The sequence below is a fragment of the Papilio machaon genome, chromosome 10 (genome assembly GCF_912999745.1).
Source record: "Papilio machaon chromosome 10, ilPapMach1.1, whole genome shotgun sequence".
NCBI classification, from domain to species: domain Eukaryota; kingdom Metazoa; phylum Arthropoda; class Insecta; order Lepidoptera; family Papilionidae; genus Papilio; species Papilio machaon.
Genome location: NC_059995.1, coordinates 39,176 through 57,931, shown reverse-complemented (window position 1 = coordinate 57,931; position 18,756 = coordinate 39,176). Strand labels below are relative to the sequence as shown.

Sequence of the window (18,756 nt, the reverse complement as noted above, 5' to 3'; positions counted from 1 at the left end):
ATAAATTAAAAACTTCTACGAGGTTTATTTCGAAGGCGTGCAGTACAGAATTTGTACAGTTATGTAAAACCATCGTTTTTATTATTACAAAAATGTAGTGTCGTGTCGTGTGAGGGCGAGGCGCGAGGCCAACAACACACAGAGAGAAAGCTGAGCACGAGATATGACACGCGCAGATGTGTCTTATTTGTGTTATCAGTCCGGCGCAATGCCACTGCTGCGGACATAAAACACATCTTTAATGTCTCACAAACTTAACAAACCGCCGACAAACTTATATTTTTTTCAATTTTCTTCAACAGAATAAATAGATTATCTCAAAAAATAATAATAACTTTAAACTTTAACAAGGGTGGACCGTAGAACCGCCTCGTGGAGCTATTGGTTGCTGAATACAGCCTCATCTATCCCTCACTGCATTCGAGCAAATCTGAATCACTTTGGACATAATTATCATTACTCTTTTTCCTTTACTCTATTGTCACATTTGAAGAAATTGCAAATGACTACATTTTCTTGTGGCATCAGTTGGCCGAGCAACAATATTTGTGACAATTGCTATCGACAAAGTATTGCAGTTTTATTTAAATTTATGTCTATCGAGCGTAAAGTACATCAAAATCTCATACTAATTAGGACATAATTGAAAATGACGATACGAAGAAGATTATCACAAATATTCGTGCTAGACCCACTGAAGTAGTGCGAGTTACAACATCACGCAGACCCCGGTTTATAAAGTTTTCATTTTTCATTAACTATTGATTCAATAAAGTTATTTATGATTAACTATTGTTGTGTTTCTGAGTAACAAACGATTTAATCGTTTTGGAGCCGATAAGTAGTTCCGTTGTCCGCTGAGGGATGACTCTGTAAGTAAAACATTTGAAATTGCTCATATCACTCTAAATTATCTAAAAATATAAAAAGTTAAGGTAAAAACGTGTTTATAACTAGGAGAAATCTGGCTGTTAGTAACCATAGTGACAATAGCACTAAATACTTAAACCACAGATATACAAGAACACTTTATATACAAAGTACTCTGTGGACTGTTGTCATAGCAACGACTTTCACTCAAAAAATGAAAAGTAAGTTATATTTAAAGATAGTTCATAAATTATTTAAAACTTAACTTTGGATGCATTCCGGCTTCGGAACTCTTTCTTATTTCCGGCTCAGAAAGAATACATTTTTATTTTAAATCACTTAAACTTGAGAGGTATCAAGAGACACCCGGATGGAACGAAGTTCCTTTCGATTAATTAGTGAAGGAACCAATGTTTATTCTATGAATAAAAAACTTAAGTCTTCACAAGAAGTACATTTTATTTCTATGAATTTTCTTTATATATTGTCACGTCGTTGCCATGGTGAAGTAACGCTCATTCGTCGTTAACATACTTACTATAGCAAAAAGTGTCGTCACAACTTTTCGTAAGAATTTTTTCCGTCTAGCCCCCTTTCACAACGCGCGATAAGGAACTTCGTTCCAAAAAAAATTTAAATTTTTTATTTCTTATGTCGCCTTATCGGAGAGCTTAGCACGAATATTTGTGAGAACGTTTTCGTAATGTCATCGACAAAATTTGTGCAGAAACCGGGCGTTAATTAAACAAACAAATTTTGCCATATATTTTCGACTAGTTGTCGTCCGCGCGGAATTAGTAAAAAACTTAATTAGTACCTAGCCTATGTGTTCTTCCAGACTATGCTCTACATCTATTTCAAATATCATCGAAATCCGTTGAGCCGTTTTGGAGATACCTTCAAACAAACATCCATCCATCTAAACATTCGCATTTATAATATTAGTAAGATGGCCCTCTGCCCTCTGTAGTATTATTAATGCACAAAGTCACGGAGTAACCTCATGTTGCCATTTCTCCACTCAAAGTCAAACTCGTCCACTCTCTTTACTGCTTCTGAATTTTGTCGTATGTCATTTCAATAGTTGTCACGCATTTTGAGTTACGACATGAGTGTGAAAAGTTATCGTAATAATGACGCAGCCACCAACTGGAGACCTCTCGTTGTATTGGTATGAAGAAAATGAACTAATTAAGTAAAAATATTTATTTATTCATTATTTACAATTTAGTATCTATGCGCTAGGAGCTGATGAGGAAGGGGGAGATGTTCGTGAGATGATCTCTCACTCGTTTATTTATATCTAAACTATACACAAAGATATTTTAAAATCATGTTGTGATAAAAAGTCAATAATAAAATTATACACATAAGGGGGGTGAGTGTCGCCGGGGTTGAGGTGGGGTGGGGTGGGGGGGAGCGCTGATGTGACGGCTCTATGTACAACTTATATGAAAAAATATCTCGTATACATACATATTTTTTATTTGTTATATTCATACATACAAATAGTTATTTTTTTTAATTCTGTTACAATAATCAATACATGTTTAAATATCTGTGGAATTTTTATCCATTTGCTTCATCAAGATCAAACACGTCTTGGTGTTAAGTAAAATATATAAAAACAACTAGCTTTATTCTGTGATTTCGTCCGCGCGGTTTTAAAAAAACTTGGTAAGTCGTCTATACACTATTCTAGACGGTAATCTATCTCTGTGTCAAATTTCATCCAGATCTATTTAGTTGTGGAGTTAACAAACATCACAAACGTCAAACATTTCTGTGTTTACGGACTCGGATAGCAAAAAAACATGTCATTTATACAAATTTAAAAATGTTCCATTAAATGTACAATAATGTTAAAAAACCTGTCAAACGCAAGAGTATGAGAATTTTGATATTCGATGACAAGTTGGTTTGACGTTTGTCTTCACCGGGCCACAAAGTTTGTCACTCTATAACAATGTCACGTCAACGGTCAGATATCAACTTCCATAAAGCGAATAAAGCGTTGCTGTCAGCGCGGATGTTTCATACAAGTTGATACACTTTGTCTGTCAGTGTGACTTAAAAACTCGTCAAGTCGTGAACTCAGAGCCACTGTGCGTCTGCGGAGCTGAGTCTGCATCTCGACAATGTGCGAGAAGCTCAGACCGATCATTGTGTTCGCTCCTAGTGAGAAAGTCATGTTATATTCTCGGCTGGATTTCTCCCCCCCCCCTTCCCCCTCCTCACAGCTCATGTGAGCGCTCTTTCCCTTTCCGTTTATTAGTTTTTATTTACAATTTATAATTTTGTCATTTTTTTGTATTTAAATGAAAGGCAACAAAAACTGCAGTGCGCCGCTGACTGCGCACTGACTGCGCACACATTAATTACATCGCCATTCATCATATATTTGCTATCACATTCAATAAATCTATTTATTATGATACACGTGCAATCTACATCACATACACTTATGTACAATACTTATCTGACCTCACTCGGCTCTGCTCGGCTCATCTCGTGCCCGCGCTCGCCTCTCTCTCTCTCTCTCTCTATCTCTCTCTCCGACTAATTTACAATATACGTAAAAATAAAGACACTATTTTTAACGATGCAAAGTACAATTTAAATTATAAAAATACATTTTGTAATTTGGTAAATAACATCACATTCAAACAAATAAGATTCATCTGTGCGAGGTTCTCGCGCAGCATCCCCGCACAATCTCACACTACACAGACACTAGCAACAAAATAACATGCATCATTGTGACGTTATTTTGTTGTTAATTGTTTTATTTTTTTTATTTTAGTGCGTATATGATTTTTTTGTATTTATTAAAAAAAAAGTGAGAGTAAAACAGTGTTGTTGGTGTTCCTGCGGTGGTCCAGGTCAGGGTCAGGGTCAGGGGGTCTAGTCTGCGGGCGCGGGCTGCGGCGCGGTGTCGGGGGCGGGGGCGTGGTGGGGGGCGTGGTGGGGGGCGCGCATGGGCGGGAAGTGTGCGGGGTCGCGCAGGTCGAAGGCGCCGCGCGGGGGCGAGCTGTCCACGGCCGCGCCCAGCTCCTGCGCGCGCTCGGAATCTGCGACACACAAACACTGTGTCACACAGTCACACGTCGACACACTTTACTTTGTAAAGTCAATAAAGCTTGCAAAAGTAAATGAATAATATGAATGTGAGAGCAGCAATGTTGATGACGCGAGCTCTCGCCTCCGCATTGCGAGATGAAATATGAAACAAAGCCATGAATGATTTAACATTAAATTAATTTAAACAACAGACACAGTTTTGTTCCGAGACGCTCTCTTGTATTATAAAGTCAGAAAGTGTAAAAGTAAGTATTATTTAGTGATGCTCATTTATTTATAAATATATTACAATAATTTTACCGGAAAATTAATTATAAATAGTTTTTTTTTTCTTCAATACTCATTTGATTTACTTATAAATATACTGATATTTATTTTCAAGTTTTTTAAGTGGAAAATATCATGAAACATACTGAAGGTTCCGCTCTATGACAGACGGACTCTGAGAGCAGACGGACATTCTAAACCTAACATCGATAAATCAATTATTATCGCCCACAACACAAAGTTATTTCAAAACAAAATACTTTCTTATGGAACATTCGCAAGTCAAATGAAGCAGTTCAATAAATTAAAGGTGAATTCTGAAAGTAAATTTTACTTTCAAAGAAATAAGTCACCGAGGGAAATGCAGAAAATTTGTTAAAAAACTGTATGAAGCCGAGGTCGAAACCGCATTAGTAAGTCGTCACAAAGGTACAATGTGCGACGTGTGAGGTGGTGGGGGTAGGTGGAAGTGGTGGGAGGTGGTGGGAGGTGGCGGGGGCAGGTACCTGTCATGTGGTGGGCGGTGCGGCCGCGCAGTGCGCCCGCGTAGCTGGCACCCGCCGGCACTGTGGGAGGCGAACGTCAGCCGGACCGCCGCCTCGCGCTCGCGCTCGCGACATACACGCGCCTGTCTAATGCCCGCCCGCCGCAAAGTGCCGCCCGAACGTCGCTTTGCATTCGCACAGAGCCCGCGTGCGATATAACGACGCGGCATCGAGTAACACATTTTGAACAATTTATAAACGTAGGACTTATTACGTAATTGGAAGGTACAGAGATCGCACGGGCGAGTCGCGAGACGGCGGTCCGAGCTCGGGCTCCGGCGGACGGGAGCGCCGGGGGCTGCGGGGCGGCGGGGGCTAGCTACACATACTGCGCTCTACTCATGGCAATACATCATTTATTATTAAATATATAAATTATATAAATTAAATATACATTAATACACACACGTACATAGTATAAATATTTAAACGACTCAGATATGTTATATATACATACTAAACAGTGTCTCTAATAAATATTATTGTAAAATAAACTGAATCTGAATTATATGCGTAGTGATATATAAAAAACTTATACGAGTCTCAACATGTGGAGGAGTCGGAGTGTAGGTTGTGTAGGGTACGACTCGGTGAAGATGTGAGGTGGTGGAGGTGTCACGCGGTGATTAAGTGAGGGTGTGAAGAAGTATGGGTGCGAAGCAGTGAATAAATGTGGGTACGAGGCGGCGAGGAAGTGTGGGTGCGAGGCGGTGAGGAAGTGTGGGTGCGAGGCGGTGAGGAAGTGAGGGTGCGAGGCGGTGAGGAAGTGTGGGTGCGAGGCGGTGAGGAAGTGAGGGTTCGAGGCGGTGACGAAGTGTGGGTGCGAGGCGGTGAGGAAGTGTGGGTGCGAGGCGGTGAGGAAGTGTGGGTGCGAAGCGGTGAGGAAGTGAGGGTTCGAGGCGGTGACGAAGTGTGGGTACGAGGCGGTGAGGAAGTGTGGGTGCGAAGCGGTGAGGAAGTGAGGGTTCGAGGCGGTGACGAAGTGTGGGTACGAGGCGGTGAGGAAGTGTGGGTGCGAGGCGGTGAGGAAGTGTGGGTGCGAGGCGGTGAGGAAGTGTGGGTGCGAAGCGGTGAGGAAGTGAGGGTTCGAGGCGGTGACGAAGTGTGGGTACGAGGCGGTGAGGAAGTGTGGGTGCGAAGCGGTGAGGAAGTGAGGGTTCGAGGCGGTGATGAAGTGTGGGTTCGAGGCGGTGAGGAAGTGTGGGTGCGAGGCGGTGAGGAAGTGTGAGTGCGAGGCGGTGAGGAAGTGTGGGTGCGAAGCGGTGAGGAAGTGTGGGTGCGAGGCGGTGAGGAAGTGTGGGTGCGAGGCGGTGAGGAAGTGAGGGTTCGAGGCGGTGACGAAGTGTGGGTGCGAGGCGGTGAGGAAGTGTGGGTGCGAGGCGGTGAGGAAGTGAGGGTTCGAGGCGGTGACGAAGTGTGGGTGCGAGGCGGTGAGGAAGTGTGGGTGCGAGGCGGTGAGGAAGTGTGGGTGCGAGGCGGTGAGGAAGTGAGGGTTCGAGGCGGTGAGGAAGTGTGGGTGCGAGGCGGTGAGGAAGTGAGGGTTCGAGGCGGTGAGGTACTGGGACGGCGAGGAAGTGTGTTGTTTTATGGTGTGTCTTTGTTAAGAACAGAACTTGGCTTCAGTCAATGTGTCAGTGTGTGGGGGTGAGGTGTACATGTGGGGGCGTACCGTCAGTGTGGGGCCGCGTGTCGCCGTGCGCGGGCGCCGCATCCTCGATGAGGCGATGCGTGCGCAGCAACGTGCACTCTCCGCCCTCGGCCGCCAGCGCGTACACGTACAGCACGCCCGCCGACGTCGCCACCAGCAGCCGCGCTCCGCCCCCCGCACTCGCCGCGCCCCCCGCACCACCCGCACCCCCCGCGCCGCCCTTAGACACGCTGTCAAACGAAAACAAACAATCATCACATGTCCTATACCACCTCTATTAAGATGATCAGTACTTATTGTCCTTTGACAAAGCGTGGGTAGCATTTCTTTATCTATGAAAAAAGACGAGAATTGCAATTGTAAAAGGTATGACTCTGTTGTTAGCAAAGGTGAGGGTAAAATATTTTTAGATAATAAATTATAGTAAAAGGTTGAACTAAAAAGGAGATAATGAAAAAGATATTTGGAGACCCACTTGGTGATGGCGACGACGGCGCGGTGCCCGGAGGCGGGCAGGCGCGCGGCGGCGAAGGCGCGGCCCTGCGCCAGCACGTCGGCCACCGCGCCGGGCAGGTAGCCGGCGCCCGCGGTGACGGCCTGCGAGAGCCAGCCCAGCCAGCCGTCGGGCGGGGCGTCGTCGCGCGCCGGCTCGCACAGCCGGAACACGTGCACCGTCTCCGTGTTGGAGGTGGCGGCGAGCAGCTGGCCGCACGCGCTGAAGGCCAGGCAGCCGATGCTGACGCAGCGCTTCACGCCGCGCCGGAACTCGTAGAGGCGGGTGCGCTCGGGCACGGCGAACACGCGGATGACGGTGCCGCGCTCCGAGGCGGTGGCCAGCCGGCGGCCGCACATGGACCAGGCGAGCGCGGCCAGCGGGCTGTCGTGCGCGCTCAGCACGCACTTGGCGTTCAGGTGCACGGCGTCGAAGATCTGCACCTCGCCGAGCGCGCTGGAGCCGGGGTAGGCGAGGTAGCAGCGCTCCACGTCGGGCGAGAGGACGCACACGCCGCGCGGGTTGGGCGGCGTGTCGCGGATCGTGTGCAGGATGCGCATGTCCCGGATGTTGTGGATGTGCAGCGACTCCTCCAGGCACACCACCAGCCGCTGTCACACACACACACGCACACACATAAGCATACTAATGTTGACATTACGGGTGTGGTGTGAGGTTTGGGTACTCACGGAGCGGTTGAGCTTGACGGCCAATATGGTGTTGCTGTAGCTGTAGTTGCAGATCTCGGTGCCTCGCTTGTAATGGCACACATACAGCTTCCTGCAAGCACACATTGCACTGCTACAGGCCGGCGCTGTACTGCGCCTCAACCGGTCCGTAGCGGGAAAAGCCACAGAACATACAAATGATGACACATCAAAGCTTCTCCTTTCTGCTCCCCTTATCATATATTAAGGATTATGTAAGGTTGGTAAATCAATTAATTTACTTCGATATCCACTTTTATTGAGAAAAATATCGCAGTCCCTTGGACACTTGCTTATCCTATTTTGAGTGTTTATGATGTCACAGTCCAATAATGACATAGAATACAATGCAACAATTGAAATGAAGTGAGCATTGGGAATAACCTGGGCGCCGCGACCGTGACGATGGCGACCAGGGAGCTGCTGAAGAGGCGGTCCACCAGGCAGGTGTCCTGCCCGGACCGGCTCGCGTAGATCTCCTCCACGCCATCGTCCGGTGTCAATGCGAACAAATGGTACCCACTACTGCTGCCCGCTACCAGTGACCTGCAATAAACGAGGTGATACAACACCAAACAAATTGATAAACTTTGTTGTAACATAGTTCACTTCATGCTACACTTTATACATTTTTGTTTTATACACTTCCTTTATAATTGTTTTTTCACAAATGTATCTATCTTCTATATATATAAAAGAAAGTCGTGTTAGTTACACTATTTATAACTCAAGAACGGCTGAATCGATATGACTGAAAATTGGTGGGCAGGTAGCTTAGAACCAGGAAAAGGACATAGGATAATTTTTACCCCGTTTTCTATTTTTTATTCCGCGCGGACGGAGTCGCGGGTAAAAGCTAGTATTGTATAAAAAAGAAGAGATCTGCTGATGCTCCATTGCAACTATTTCAATTATATTTTTATATTACAAAAAATGGAAGACATATATTTTTTTTGGTTTTATTTAAATAAAATAATGTATTGTAAAAAAAACTATAGTATAGAACATTTGAAGAAATGTAAATGAATGAAATTGAAATTTTTTTTTTGTTCATATGCCAGTTAAGCAAAAAAGGCATAATTATTTGAAAGTCCATTAATTAGCCTTGAAGAAAAATAATACCGGAGTAAACATCATATTTTGGGTGCATTTGCCAACTTCAATTGAAAATCCAATTTTTCTCTAAAATTAAATAAGTTGAGATCTATTGAATAATGCTATACATAAAATAGACTTCAACAAAAGATATCTTACACAAAGTTTTTGATTTGTCAATTAAGAAAATTTTATATATAGATGGCACTAAGTAGCAAAATGTTATAGTAACTACTGTAGAAACACCTTTCCCAAATTTACAAGTGTTCAGACAAAACATTTACAACTGAGAAAATATGACTGTTTAACCCAACTTATCTCTATACATAACTTTTAATTTACATTTATTTTAGTTTTTAGTTTCATAGTTTGTTAATTTTATTTAATTCATCGTAACGTAATAATATAGATAAAAACACTATTGTAAAACTTTCTATTATCAGCAATAAAGGCTTATTTTATTTTATTTTTATTTATTTATTTATCTCTATCCATAGTTGTGTATAGCTTTTAAAGTCATTAATAAATGTTATCCATATTGAAACCACTTTCTTTGTTTGTTAAACTATACATTTTTGTAGAACAAACCTTTGGTATTAACTCAACTCGGGGCTTTTGTTTTCTGATGAAATTTTAATTAGGAAAAATGTTTCTTTGGCAAAATAGTATTTTCTAAATTAACAGCAAACTTAACTGACAATGACAATGAGATAATATTAATAAACAATAAAAATGCCAAATGTATTTTGAAAACAAAAAAATACTTTAAATAATCCAGGATGCCAGGTTATTTTGCCAAATGCAAAATTTTATTATAAATAGGAATTTTTAGGCTAACTTGGAGTCATAAATAGGTACAATTTTATTTTGATTACTGTTTTTTTTAGCCAAATTAAAAATTCATCAGAGAACAGGTGTTGTATATTCAATTTTCTATCATTTATAAAAAATTGAAATACTTATAATTCAGGTTGTTAGACTTTCTAGGAAATGACTTAGAAATAACTATGTTGTGTTTTATTTATTTTTAAGCTGAACTCTTTAATGGTTTAGCATTATATTGCTACAAGCCAGTAACAAATATTTGGACACAAACAAATATGAATGATATGATGATATTGGTAATGACAATGAAAAATAATGTATTCTTATCAGCTCTGTGTTTACTCAAATTAATTCAGAAAAAAATGTTTTGTAATTTCAATATCTTAGCTCTTTGTTTTTCACTGTTTAAAAGCAAATTTTTTTGTTGCAATAAAGGTTCATTTGACATTACTCTTTGTTGTAATGACTGTAATTGACAGGTATATAGTAATATATTATAAGCTTTTAGCTTTTATTACAACTAAAGAAGGTCATTCATACAAACATATGTTTGTAGCAAGACAGTGTTAACTTAGTGTTGAACAACAAAACAATGTCAAAGTTGACTGAAGGCCACAATCGTCATCAACTATTGTATTAATTCGTCAACATATTAAATTGCTACAAAACAAATGGCTCAAGCAATTGTCAAAGATATGCTTTTTGGACAATTGCTTAAGGCGCATTTGTCGAATCCAGTGATTTATAAAGTGTGGTAACTTTAAGATTTGAATGTGGAAATATTGAGTAATGACAAGTATTGCATCATCGTATGGCAACAAGGCCATAATTACAACTTTACTCAATTTTACAACCACCTAATTGCATCCATCATCAACTAAACATTCCCTCTCAGAGATTTTAGTTATTTTTTTTAATATTGTCAATTATTGGAAACATTATACATGTAAAGGTATGGGAACTTACGTGCAATCTTGATTGAACTGGACAAATATTCCTCCTGCATTAGATCCCTCTGTGTTGAGACCTCCTTCCAAACTCATTGGAACGTTCTGAATTACGAATTTGTTAACAACTGTGATATAAGACTAACATAGACGAACTGCGACCTTTGTTACCTGCTGATGACAGTCTGTTACTAAAATGTAAATAACAAAAACAGATTCTTCGTCACAAAATGATTTTTTGACACAAAGAACGACCTTGTTTACGGCTAAAAACAAGTCTTCTCCTACACCAATCACAATCACCAACCAAACATTGGCTATCATTCGCTGGTTCATTGGGCTTGCAAACACTGATCTCTATTAATGGATAGGTCTTTGCTTGGAAATGACAGCTTTTGTTCGTTCCGACTAAAACGCGCATGTGAAGTTCCGTTGTATCTATGATTGGTTCGAATCCTTACCAAACGCGCATCCAACCGCAACCGTCAGCGCCAAAATGGCGTACATTAAATAGGCACAATTTATCATGGCTCGTAGCCTATCCATTTGCAGAGGTCATTGGCTTGAAAAGTCACTCCCCTCCGTATGTGTCATAGAGTATTTGATATTTATGCGAACAAGAATCAACAACAAACTTAATATTTTTTAATAATATTTTGTTCAACATTAGCAAAAAATAGTCGCAAGTTCGCATCGTTCCATGGTTTTAATATTGAACATTCAGAAAATATAAAAACGGCAACATAACCCTCGCAGCTGCCGCAGCACCCTCATTGGTGAAAATATGACACTGTCAAAGTCAGTTCTCGTCTTTCGTCAGTTAACATATTTTCCGATTGCCGAAAACCATAAGGAAAAGCTTTATCTGGCACTAGAATAAAATCTAGGTACAAAATAATCGGAAATGGGTAGGAAAATTCCAGCCAAAAAACACAGAGGTGTAAAAGATCCCCTTATTCAACAAGCTAAACGATTACAAGAGTAAGTAAATATATGTATGTAAAAATGTTCTTTTTGTAAAAACTGAAGTTATAGCTACCGATTGTTTCAGATTAAAAGGCAAAATAAATGCACCGCCAAATGACCCAGACGACCAGCCTGTACCAAAATCTTTGACTCGATTATTTGCTTTTGAGCATAAATTAAAAGAGAAAAGTATGAATCTAAAAAGAAAGAAAAAGATATATCCAAAAGGTTATTAAAGAATTTAATTTTTAAAAAACCAATAAGCTTGACTGCATGTAGTATTGTATAAGACTCTGAGAAAGAACTCATCACACTTAAAAAAATCTATGTCTGTAATTTTGTTACCACCTAACTGCAGAAAGATTATATAATACATCAATAACTCACAGTGTCAGCGGGGTAGCGGGGCAGAGGTAGCCGGAGACCTCGGACATTATATAATTGAAGAGATTTATATGAAATGTGGTACAAATATACATTATACTTAGGAATGATCCAAAATGTATTCCTGTGGGATATTGTTTTTGTTATTTATGGAATACTCAATAACTCCGCTGTACAAATAAAGACTCCATTTTTTACTGTATACAGCTGTAGTTTAACAATGATAGACAACAGCAACAACATCTGTTGTACAGAAGGGTCGGCCAAAATATAATTTAAAAGATTCATCTGAAGTTATATGCAATAACTAATATATTGTAATAAAATGTAATAAGTTGTTTCCAGACAGAGATAACAATAAGTCACAGAATGACAACCCCGTAGCAAAGCTGCGCAAACTGCCCGGAGAAACGGGAAGGAGTTTCACAATGAGGATCAACAGTGCCATGAAGGCCATTCACACACCCGTTGAACAAGAAGACTATCCAGTAAGTTTTGATTGAAATCCAACAATTTAATTGAATCTGGGAATTTTATTGCTCAGAAAAAAGTAAAAGATCTACATATCAGAGTGAATAAAATATCTCATTGCAAATAAAACTCTGTCCTCTTACTTTTACACTAACTAAAATACTATATCTGTAATTAAGGGCTTATTATAACAATTAATTGTAAATGAAATATGAAATTTTTGATGTACAAAATTAATATTCATGATTAGCATTTCAACTTTTTGACAGTGAGTGTACTTTGAGTTAACTCCACCCACAGTGTCTGTTGTCAGTCAAATGTCAGGTTCTACATAAGTAATTGTTTTGCTTATTCATTGTGAAACTTGTTAATGTAGTTGGACATTGAGGCAGAAGATAGAAAAGGTGAGCAGATGGCACTGCAAAGAGCTCGACGAAAGAGGAAACAGAACAAGGCGACGGCCGCCGCCGGCGAGGAGCCCGCGCCCAAGCTGAGCCGCACCCAAAAACTTGCACTGAAAAAGAAGGCAAAGAAGGAGAAGGCTTCAGAGGTTTGATTATTCAATAAATTTATTAAAAAAAGTAACAATGTGAATGTAATGCCTTTTCATGGGAAGCCAGCGATGTGTTGTATTGTGCTCCTGCACACAGACACCTCGCAAATTGTCTGAGCTAAACCCAGTACAGAGTGGCACATCGCTCGTGCAGACATCGTGCTTGTGAGCTCAGGCGTTCCGTTTGCCGACAGCGCGGCGATGGCGATGGCGATGGCGAGGTGCGCCGCGAGCGCGTGGCGTTCGGCGAAGTGGCGCACGCGCCGCCCGCGCTCTCCGTGCGCCCGCGACACGCCGCCGGCCGCACAGACCGCAGGGTCAGTACACACATTCATGTCGTCATCTAACACACAAATGTTTGTCAATGAAGCGATGTGCTTGTTACATTTTATTTTGTAGCCGGGGCGCAAGGAGCTGCTGCTGAGCGCGATGCTGAGCGGGGCTAAGGGCGCGCTGCCGCCGGCGGAGGCGGAGCGGCGAGAGCGCGCGCGGCTGGAGGCCGTGGCGGCGTACCGCGCGCTGCGGGCCCGGCCTCGCCCCCAGCCTCACCCCCAGCCTCACCCCCGGCCTCGCCCCCAGCCTCACCCCCAGCCTCGCCCCCAGCCTCGCCCTCTCCCTGCTCTGCCGCACTCTAAATTATTATAAATTATTGAACCTTGCTTTATATATAACAGATGTTTGTACAGCACTTGTTGTTTCATTTACTTAATACTACAATATAGTCATTTTGGACAGCGATGGTGGTGTATAATAATCAAATACAGTAAAATTTTCTTATTTGCGAGTTTGTTTTCTCATTTACGAAACATACTTTGCCGACTTTCTGTCATAATATTACATAATCTTCCTACCTTAATGAATATCTTGTGAACACGAGAGCGCGCTCGGACCACGAGCTGATATTTCGTTTACGATTATTGATATGTCCTCGCTGACGTTTTTATGTTTTTTTTTTAATATTTTGAAATAACGAAAGAGACCTTCGTGATCGCTTTTAGCGATAACTTTCCGATTCAGTTTTCAAGAAATACTCTCTGGTTTAAAACAACACATTTGAAACATTTCCTACAAAGTTACCGGTAGCGCCTGTCCTCGATCTCGCAGCAAATTTACTTAACAGTAGTTGTGATTGCCTGCAGGCGGGGCTAATGCTAAGTTACCGCTAACGGTGAACTACCATTGTTTTTTCAATAATTTTCCTAATAAAACACTAGTTTTTTTTTTTTTCTTACAGTATTATATCACAATATAATAAAAACTTATGTAACTTTCTAAAGTTTGAAAATTTACGAAGAAAATTATTCATAGGGTCCCCCTTACCTCCACATAAAAGTCGAAACAATAATAATTAGGTATAACTTTGTCTGGGTCTGTGTGCTATCTCTAAAGACAACCAATTTGGGTTCATTTTTTTCATATATATCTTGTAATTAGGTACACTCAACATTATACAAGGAGCCACACAGCCCGCAACTCGACCCCGAGTCCGCTATAGCACAGTTCTAAAAAAAAATCGGATGAGAAAAAAAACATAAAACTAATAATATTAATGTATATTTCAATTGTAATTTTACTTAAACGTTTATTTCAAAACTGGTTTATGACGACGTCCTTGTTATTTTTTTTTTATTACATTTAAAGATTAAGCCATTTGCGCTGTAACTTTTGTTTGCGGTACATATAGAAATAATTAACGCATACGTTACCAATGACACACAAATATTGTTGTTACATATATTACGGCATATGATATGATTTTGGATATATTTTTCCTTTTTCCTTTATAATTGTGTGATAATTTTAGGTATTGTGTATAAATAATATGTATATAAATAAATCAAAGACTACAATAAAATATTTAGAAATTAATAAATAAACTAGTGATATGCCAGAAAAGAGATGAGATTCCATGTCTTTGCTACCATTACTACCATAGATTTACCAGAAATATATATTTTTTAATTTGGTAGCTTTGAAATGTGAAAAAAAAATTAGGGTTAGGTTCATACATATAAATGAAACAAAGATGGCAAGGCATCAATGCAATGCAATGATATCACGTAAACCTACGAGCTACGAGTAGTCTACCGACTTGCGCTTTATCAGTTGTCAATTTATGAAACATTTTGGACAAGCGATTGTTATCGAATGGATCGCGTAATAATACTTGTAACGATATAATATCGGTGTAGATACTCTGTCTTCCGGCGCACGAGCTTAGTGCTGCCGGTGCGGTGTCGCGCCTCGGCTCTGCCGCGCGTTATCTTGTCTCATTGATTGATTGATTGATTGACTGTTTAGTGATCGAGGGACGAGTGGCGGCGGGCGGGGGCTGCGGGGACTGCGGGCGGGGGCTGGGGGGACTGCGACGCCCGATTTTGCGTCACGGCTTTAATTGTATCTATTTCTATTCCACTGGTACCGACTCGCCGCGCGGCGTTCACCTCTTGCCGAGTAGTGGTTGCCTTGAAGTTAGTGGCGAAATGGCTAAGCACTGGACTTGTAATCTACATGTCCTGGGTTCGAACTTCACCATATACATATGCATTTTATTGAATTTCATTTTTACACACATACAGAAAAAAGATGTTTGTTATATCTGTGAAGTAATTCAAAGATGTGTACGAATACAACTAATCCGCACTGGGCGTGTGTGACTGACTGAGGAATGTATGGTTAAATAAGTTAATCTGCGTTGATACAGAACATTAATGAGCACCTTCATACCCTCATGTACAGGTTACTCCATCAAAATTATGTTAGATTTTAAGATAAAATAAATACTTTGATGTATGCTCGTTACAGATATTGACAATGAAGGGAAGTTACAGTTTTGTTATGCTGCGTCAACTCCACGCGTTGCTCTTCACAATTCTACATTCATTGTCCATACGAGATGTGTAGCTGCGCATGCGCTCATTATTATTATTGGACTCGACTTTCATTCGAGTCGCAAGTCCGCAACTCGCGACCAACAGCCAACAGCTCTCAGTACTGTACCAAAGTTCATATGTAAAGTAATTGAGTTGTGCTCGCTTGTTATCATAACAAATCTAGTTCTTAGTAGTATAACCAATTCTTTCAATTTGTTCTATTAAGGTCTAGTTTAGTTTGGTCCACGTCGATGTTTGTTGAAGTCTGTAACATCGATCGTTATTAATAAAACCTATCATTGTAAGTATCCCATAGTGTGCAGCTGCGACGGCGTGGTGAGGCGCGGCTGGGGTGGTTACATTAGGCCTCTGCGCGAAAAGAGTGTACTCCTTCTCAAAGCCCGACAATGCATCTGTCATTCCTGTGTTATCGCGGATGTCGACGGGAGTCGGATCTACTAACACTAGGCGATCCGCTGCTCGTTTTTTCTTTCTCCTATTAAAAATAGTTCCAGAATTGCCCGTGACGCGGGACGCGTGCACCTAGATGGCAAGCGATACATGCGTGTGGTGCTCGCGGCGCCGCATGTTGCCTCGCCCTCGTTTACCTCACGCGCATATAGCGGAACAGGCGAAACGGAGGACGCGCATTTGACGTCGCCTCGCAAAACAAAAAAAATTGCCGAAAAGAAACGAGCGGCTGAATCAGCGAGGAGGTGCGGGGAGAGTCAAAAGTGCAGGCCCAAGTGCAAGCGCAGGCGCAGGCGGGTCTACTATGTCCGTCTATGCAAAGTTTTGAGATTGACTCTCTATTGCTTATTCGAACGATGAATCGGTCTGCGGACTGCATTTGCAGACTGCAGAGTGACTGAGGACCGAGTGCAGCATTCACACAATAAAACCATAAGGCAAGGACAAGTGTAACAATAACAAGGCCGCGATCGCAGCGGCTGCAAAATTTTCCATTCGATCCGCGATTTAGTTCTGCGACTGCGAGTGAGATAAGCCGCGGCGCGATGTCAGACCGCCGATAACGATCGCTGTATTGGCAATGCTGGCGGCTGGCTACCAAACTGGTACGTTTGAATCTTCGCTTAAAAATTTGTTAATTAACGTTTGTCTGCATGGTTGTGTATAAACTAAATAGTTCTTCCTGTTTGACTTGTAATATTAGTTATTTTATGTAGGAAATGTTAATTTCTGTATTTATACATAATTTGTATAGTCAATAAAACATTATTTATTATAGTCGTCAGCTGTGAGCTGTGAGCGAACGCCGCCGTCTGTGGCCGCGGACGACATTCGAACGAAAAACGAATGCGGAAAAATAATACGAGAATTACGTAAAGCGACACACATTTCCTTATTCCACGTCTTAAGTGGAAAATTATTTTATTTTATTTATATGCTAATAAATATTTTAGATGTTTGACGGAGGGCGAAGCGTGACGTCACCATTCTGCTGATGTCCATGTTTGTCCATAACGCTGATTACACACGAGCGCGCAGGACAATATCAATTGAAATAAAAAGGCTCTCCGTATTTAAAGTTGATATTGTCGTGCGGTGGTCAATTTAGGCTGGTTTTACAGTCACGCGTTTCGGCAGCGCCGTCGGAGCGCGCGCGCTCGGATATGTATTGGGGTATTAGTAGCGTTTCAAATTCGCGCGCTTGAGCAGCGCCGTTCGTTGAACGCGTCCTATTCGCGCGGCGCGGTCGAAGCGCGCGCCGCTCGTGCGCTTCTACGGCCATTGTGCGTTTTAGTCTCACGCCGTTGAGACGTGCCGTTAGGTACTGTTGTGTACAAAATGAATCACATCGATACGGGTCGAGTAATTGACGAAGTGCGAATTAGAAGATGTTTATGGGACCCGGCCGATGATTTTTATAAGAATAATTTTATAAGGATAAGAATAAAGATCTTCGTAAAGAAAACTCTAACTTGCACAGTAATTCGTCGAAACTGCTGGTTGATAGGCGAAAATATTTATAAAATTTATAACTATTTTCTCGTAAATCAGAGAAAGATGTTACGTGTTCGCCTCTCAGTAACCTTGTAGCGTTATAAGGATCAACACCTACTGTTCTTCGACGTTTTTGTTGCCTTTTTTTCCATAAAAAGTAAATAGCCAGTACTCTAACCGCATTGCCGTTCATTTTGTATCTGTTTGTACACGACTGTCTCACAGCAGCGAAACGCGCCGTACTAATGTCGTTTTTTGGTGCACCGCTGTTCAAACGCGCGCTGTCCAACAGCGCGCTGTCCAACGGCGCGTCTAGCGGCGTGACTGTAAAACCAGCCTTATAGATTGTGGTGGGATATTTATAAATTTAAACTTACTTTTTTGTAATATATTACTGTATTACATATTATTTGTATTAGTAAAATAGTATCTTCAATTCATATCTGCCCTGCACATAATTATACTTTCCTCTCATATACCGGATGACTGGTAGAGAATGCCTTTAGGCATTAAGTCCTCCTTGTACTTATAAAAGTGCTAAAGAATAAATAAATGAATAAATTAATTAATTAAAATGGACAATTTCCAAGCACCAATGCATTTTCATTCGCTACGGCACATGACTCAGTCAGTGCCGTAGTCAGTAGTCAGTAACTTTTAAAAAAATTGATGTTTTTAAGGTCAATATTATATATACAGACAACAAAGTTCTTGACTTATGCAAATGTCTTCAAAATAAAATAAGCTTTTATCGTGCAGTGATGTATCCAGTCATGATCCCGGTTTACTAAATATTTATTAGACGCTTAGTTAATGATAATAATTTACAGTAGTTAAATAATTGACAAATAATATAGAAGATTTAACTTATTACATACAATAAGCGGAACCGAAAAAAACAGCTCGCGGGCCTGTTTACTTTGTTTTTACTACTGCTATAGATGGGTACATCACTATTACTTAAAAAGTGTAATGTCAATTGTATATTCATAACAATTTTATATATTTTAAATTGTATATTTTGTTCATTCGCTTAAGTTCAAATATATATATAACAGTGGTAGAC

General features: G+C 41.0%; 2 protein-coding genes across 2 annotated transcripts; one reads left to right on the top strand and one right to left on the bottom strand.

Moving 5' to 3' along the window:
* Positions 1-3,774: 3,774 nt before the first annotated feature.
* Positions 3,775-10,841, bottom strand: LOC106713720 (WD repeat domain phosphoinositide-interacting protein 2). The gene is made up of 7 exons (XM_045679757.1): positions 10,498-10,841; positions 7,996-8,157; positions 7,594-7,684; positions 6,887-7,515; positions 6,433-6,590; positions 4,725-4,784; positions 3,775-3,941 (listed from the first exon to the last, which is right to left on the bottom strand). Exons 1-7 carry the CDS (start codon positions 10,572-10,574, stop codon positions 3,775-3,777), a joined length of 1,344 nt encoding a protein of 447 aa, XP_045535713.1. The 5' UTR covers positions 10,575-10,841.
* A 423-nt stretch (positions 10,842-11,264) lies between these two features.
* LOC106713719 (coiled-coil domain-containing protein 137) lies at positions 11,265-13,497 on the top strand. The gene is made up of 6 exons (XM_045679756.1): positions 11,265-11,459; positions 11,530-11,672; positions 12,174-12,316; positions 12,676-12,849; positions 13,047-13,169; positions 13,252-13,497. Exons 1-6 carry the CDS (start codon positions 11,383-11,385, stop codon positions 13,495-13,497), a joined length of 906 nt encoding a protein of 301 aa, XP_045535712.1. The 5' UTR covers positions 11,265-11,382.
* Positions 13,498-18,756: the final 5,259 nt, after the last annotated feature.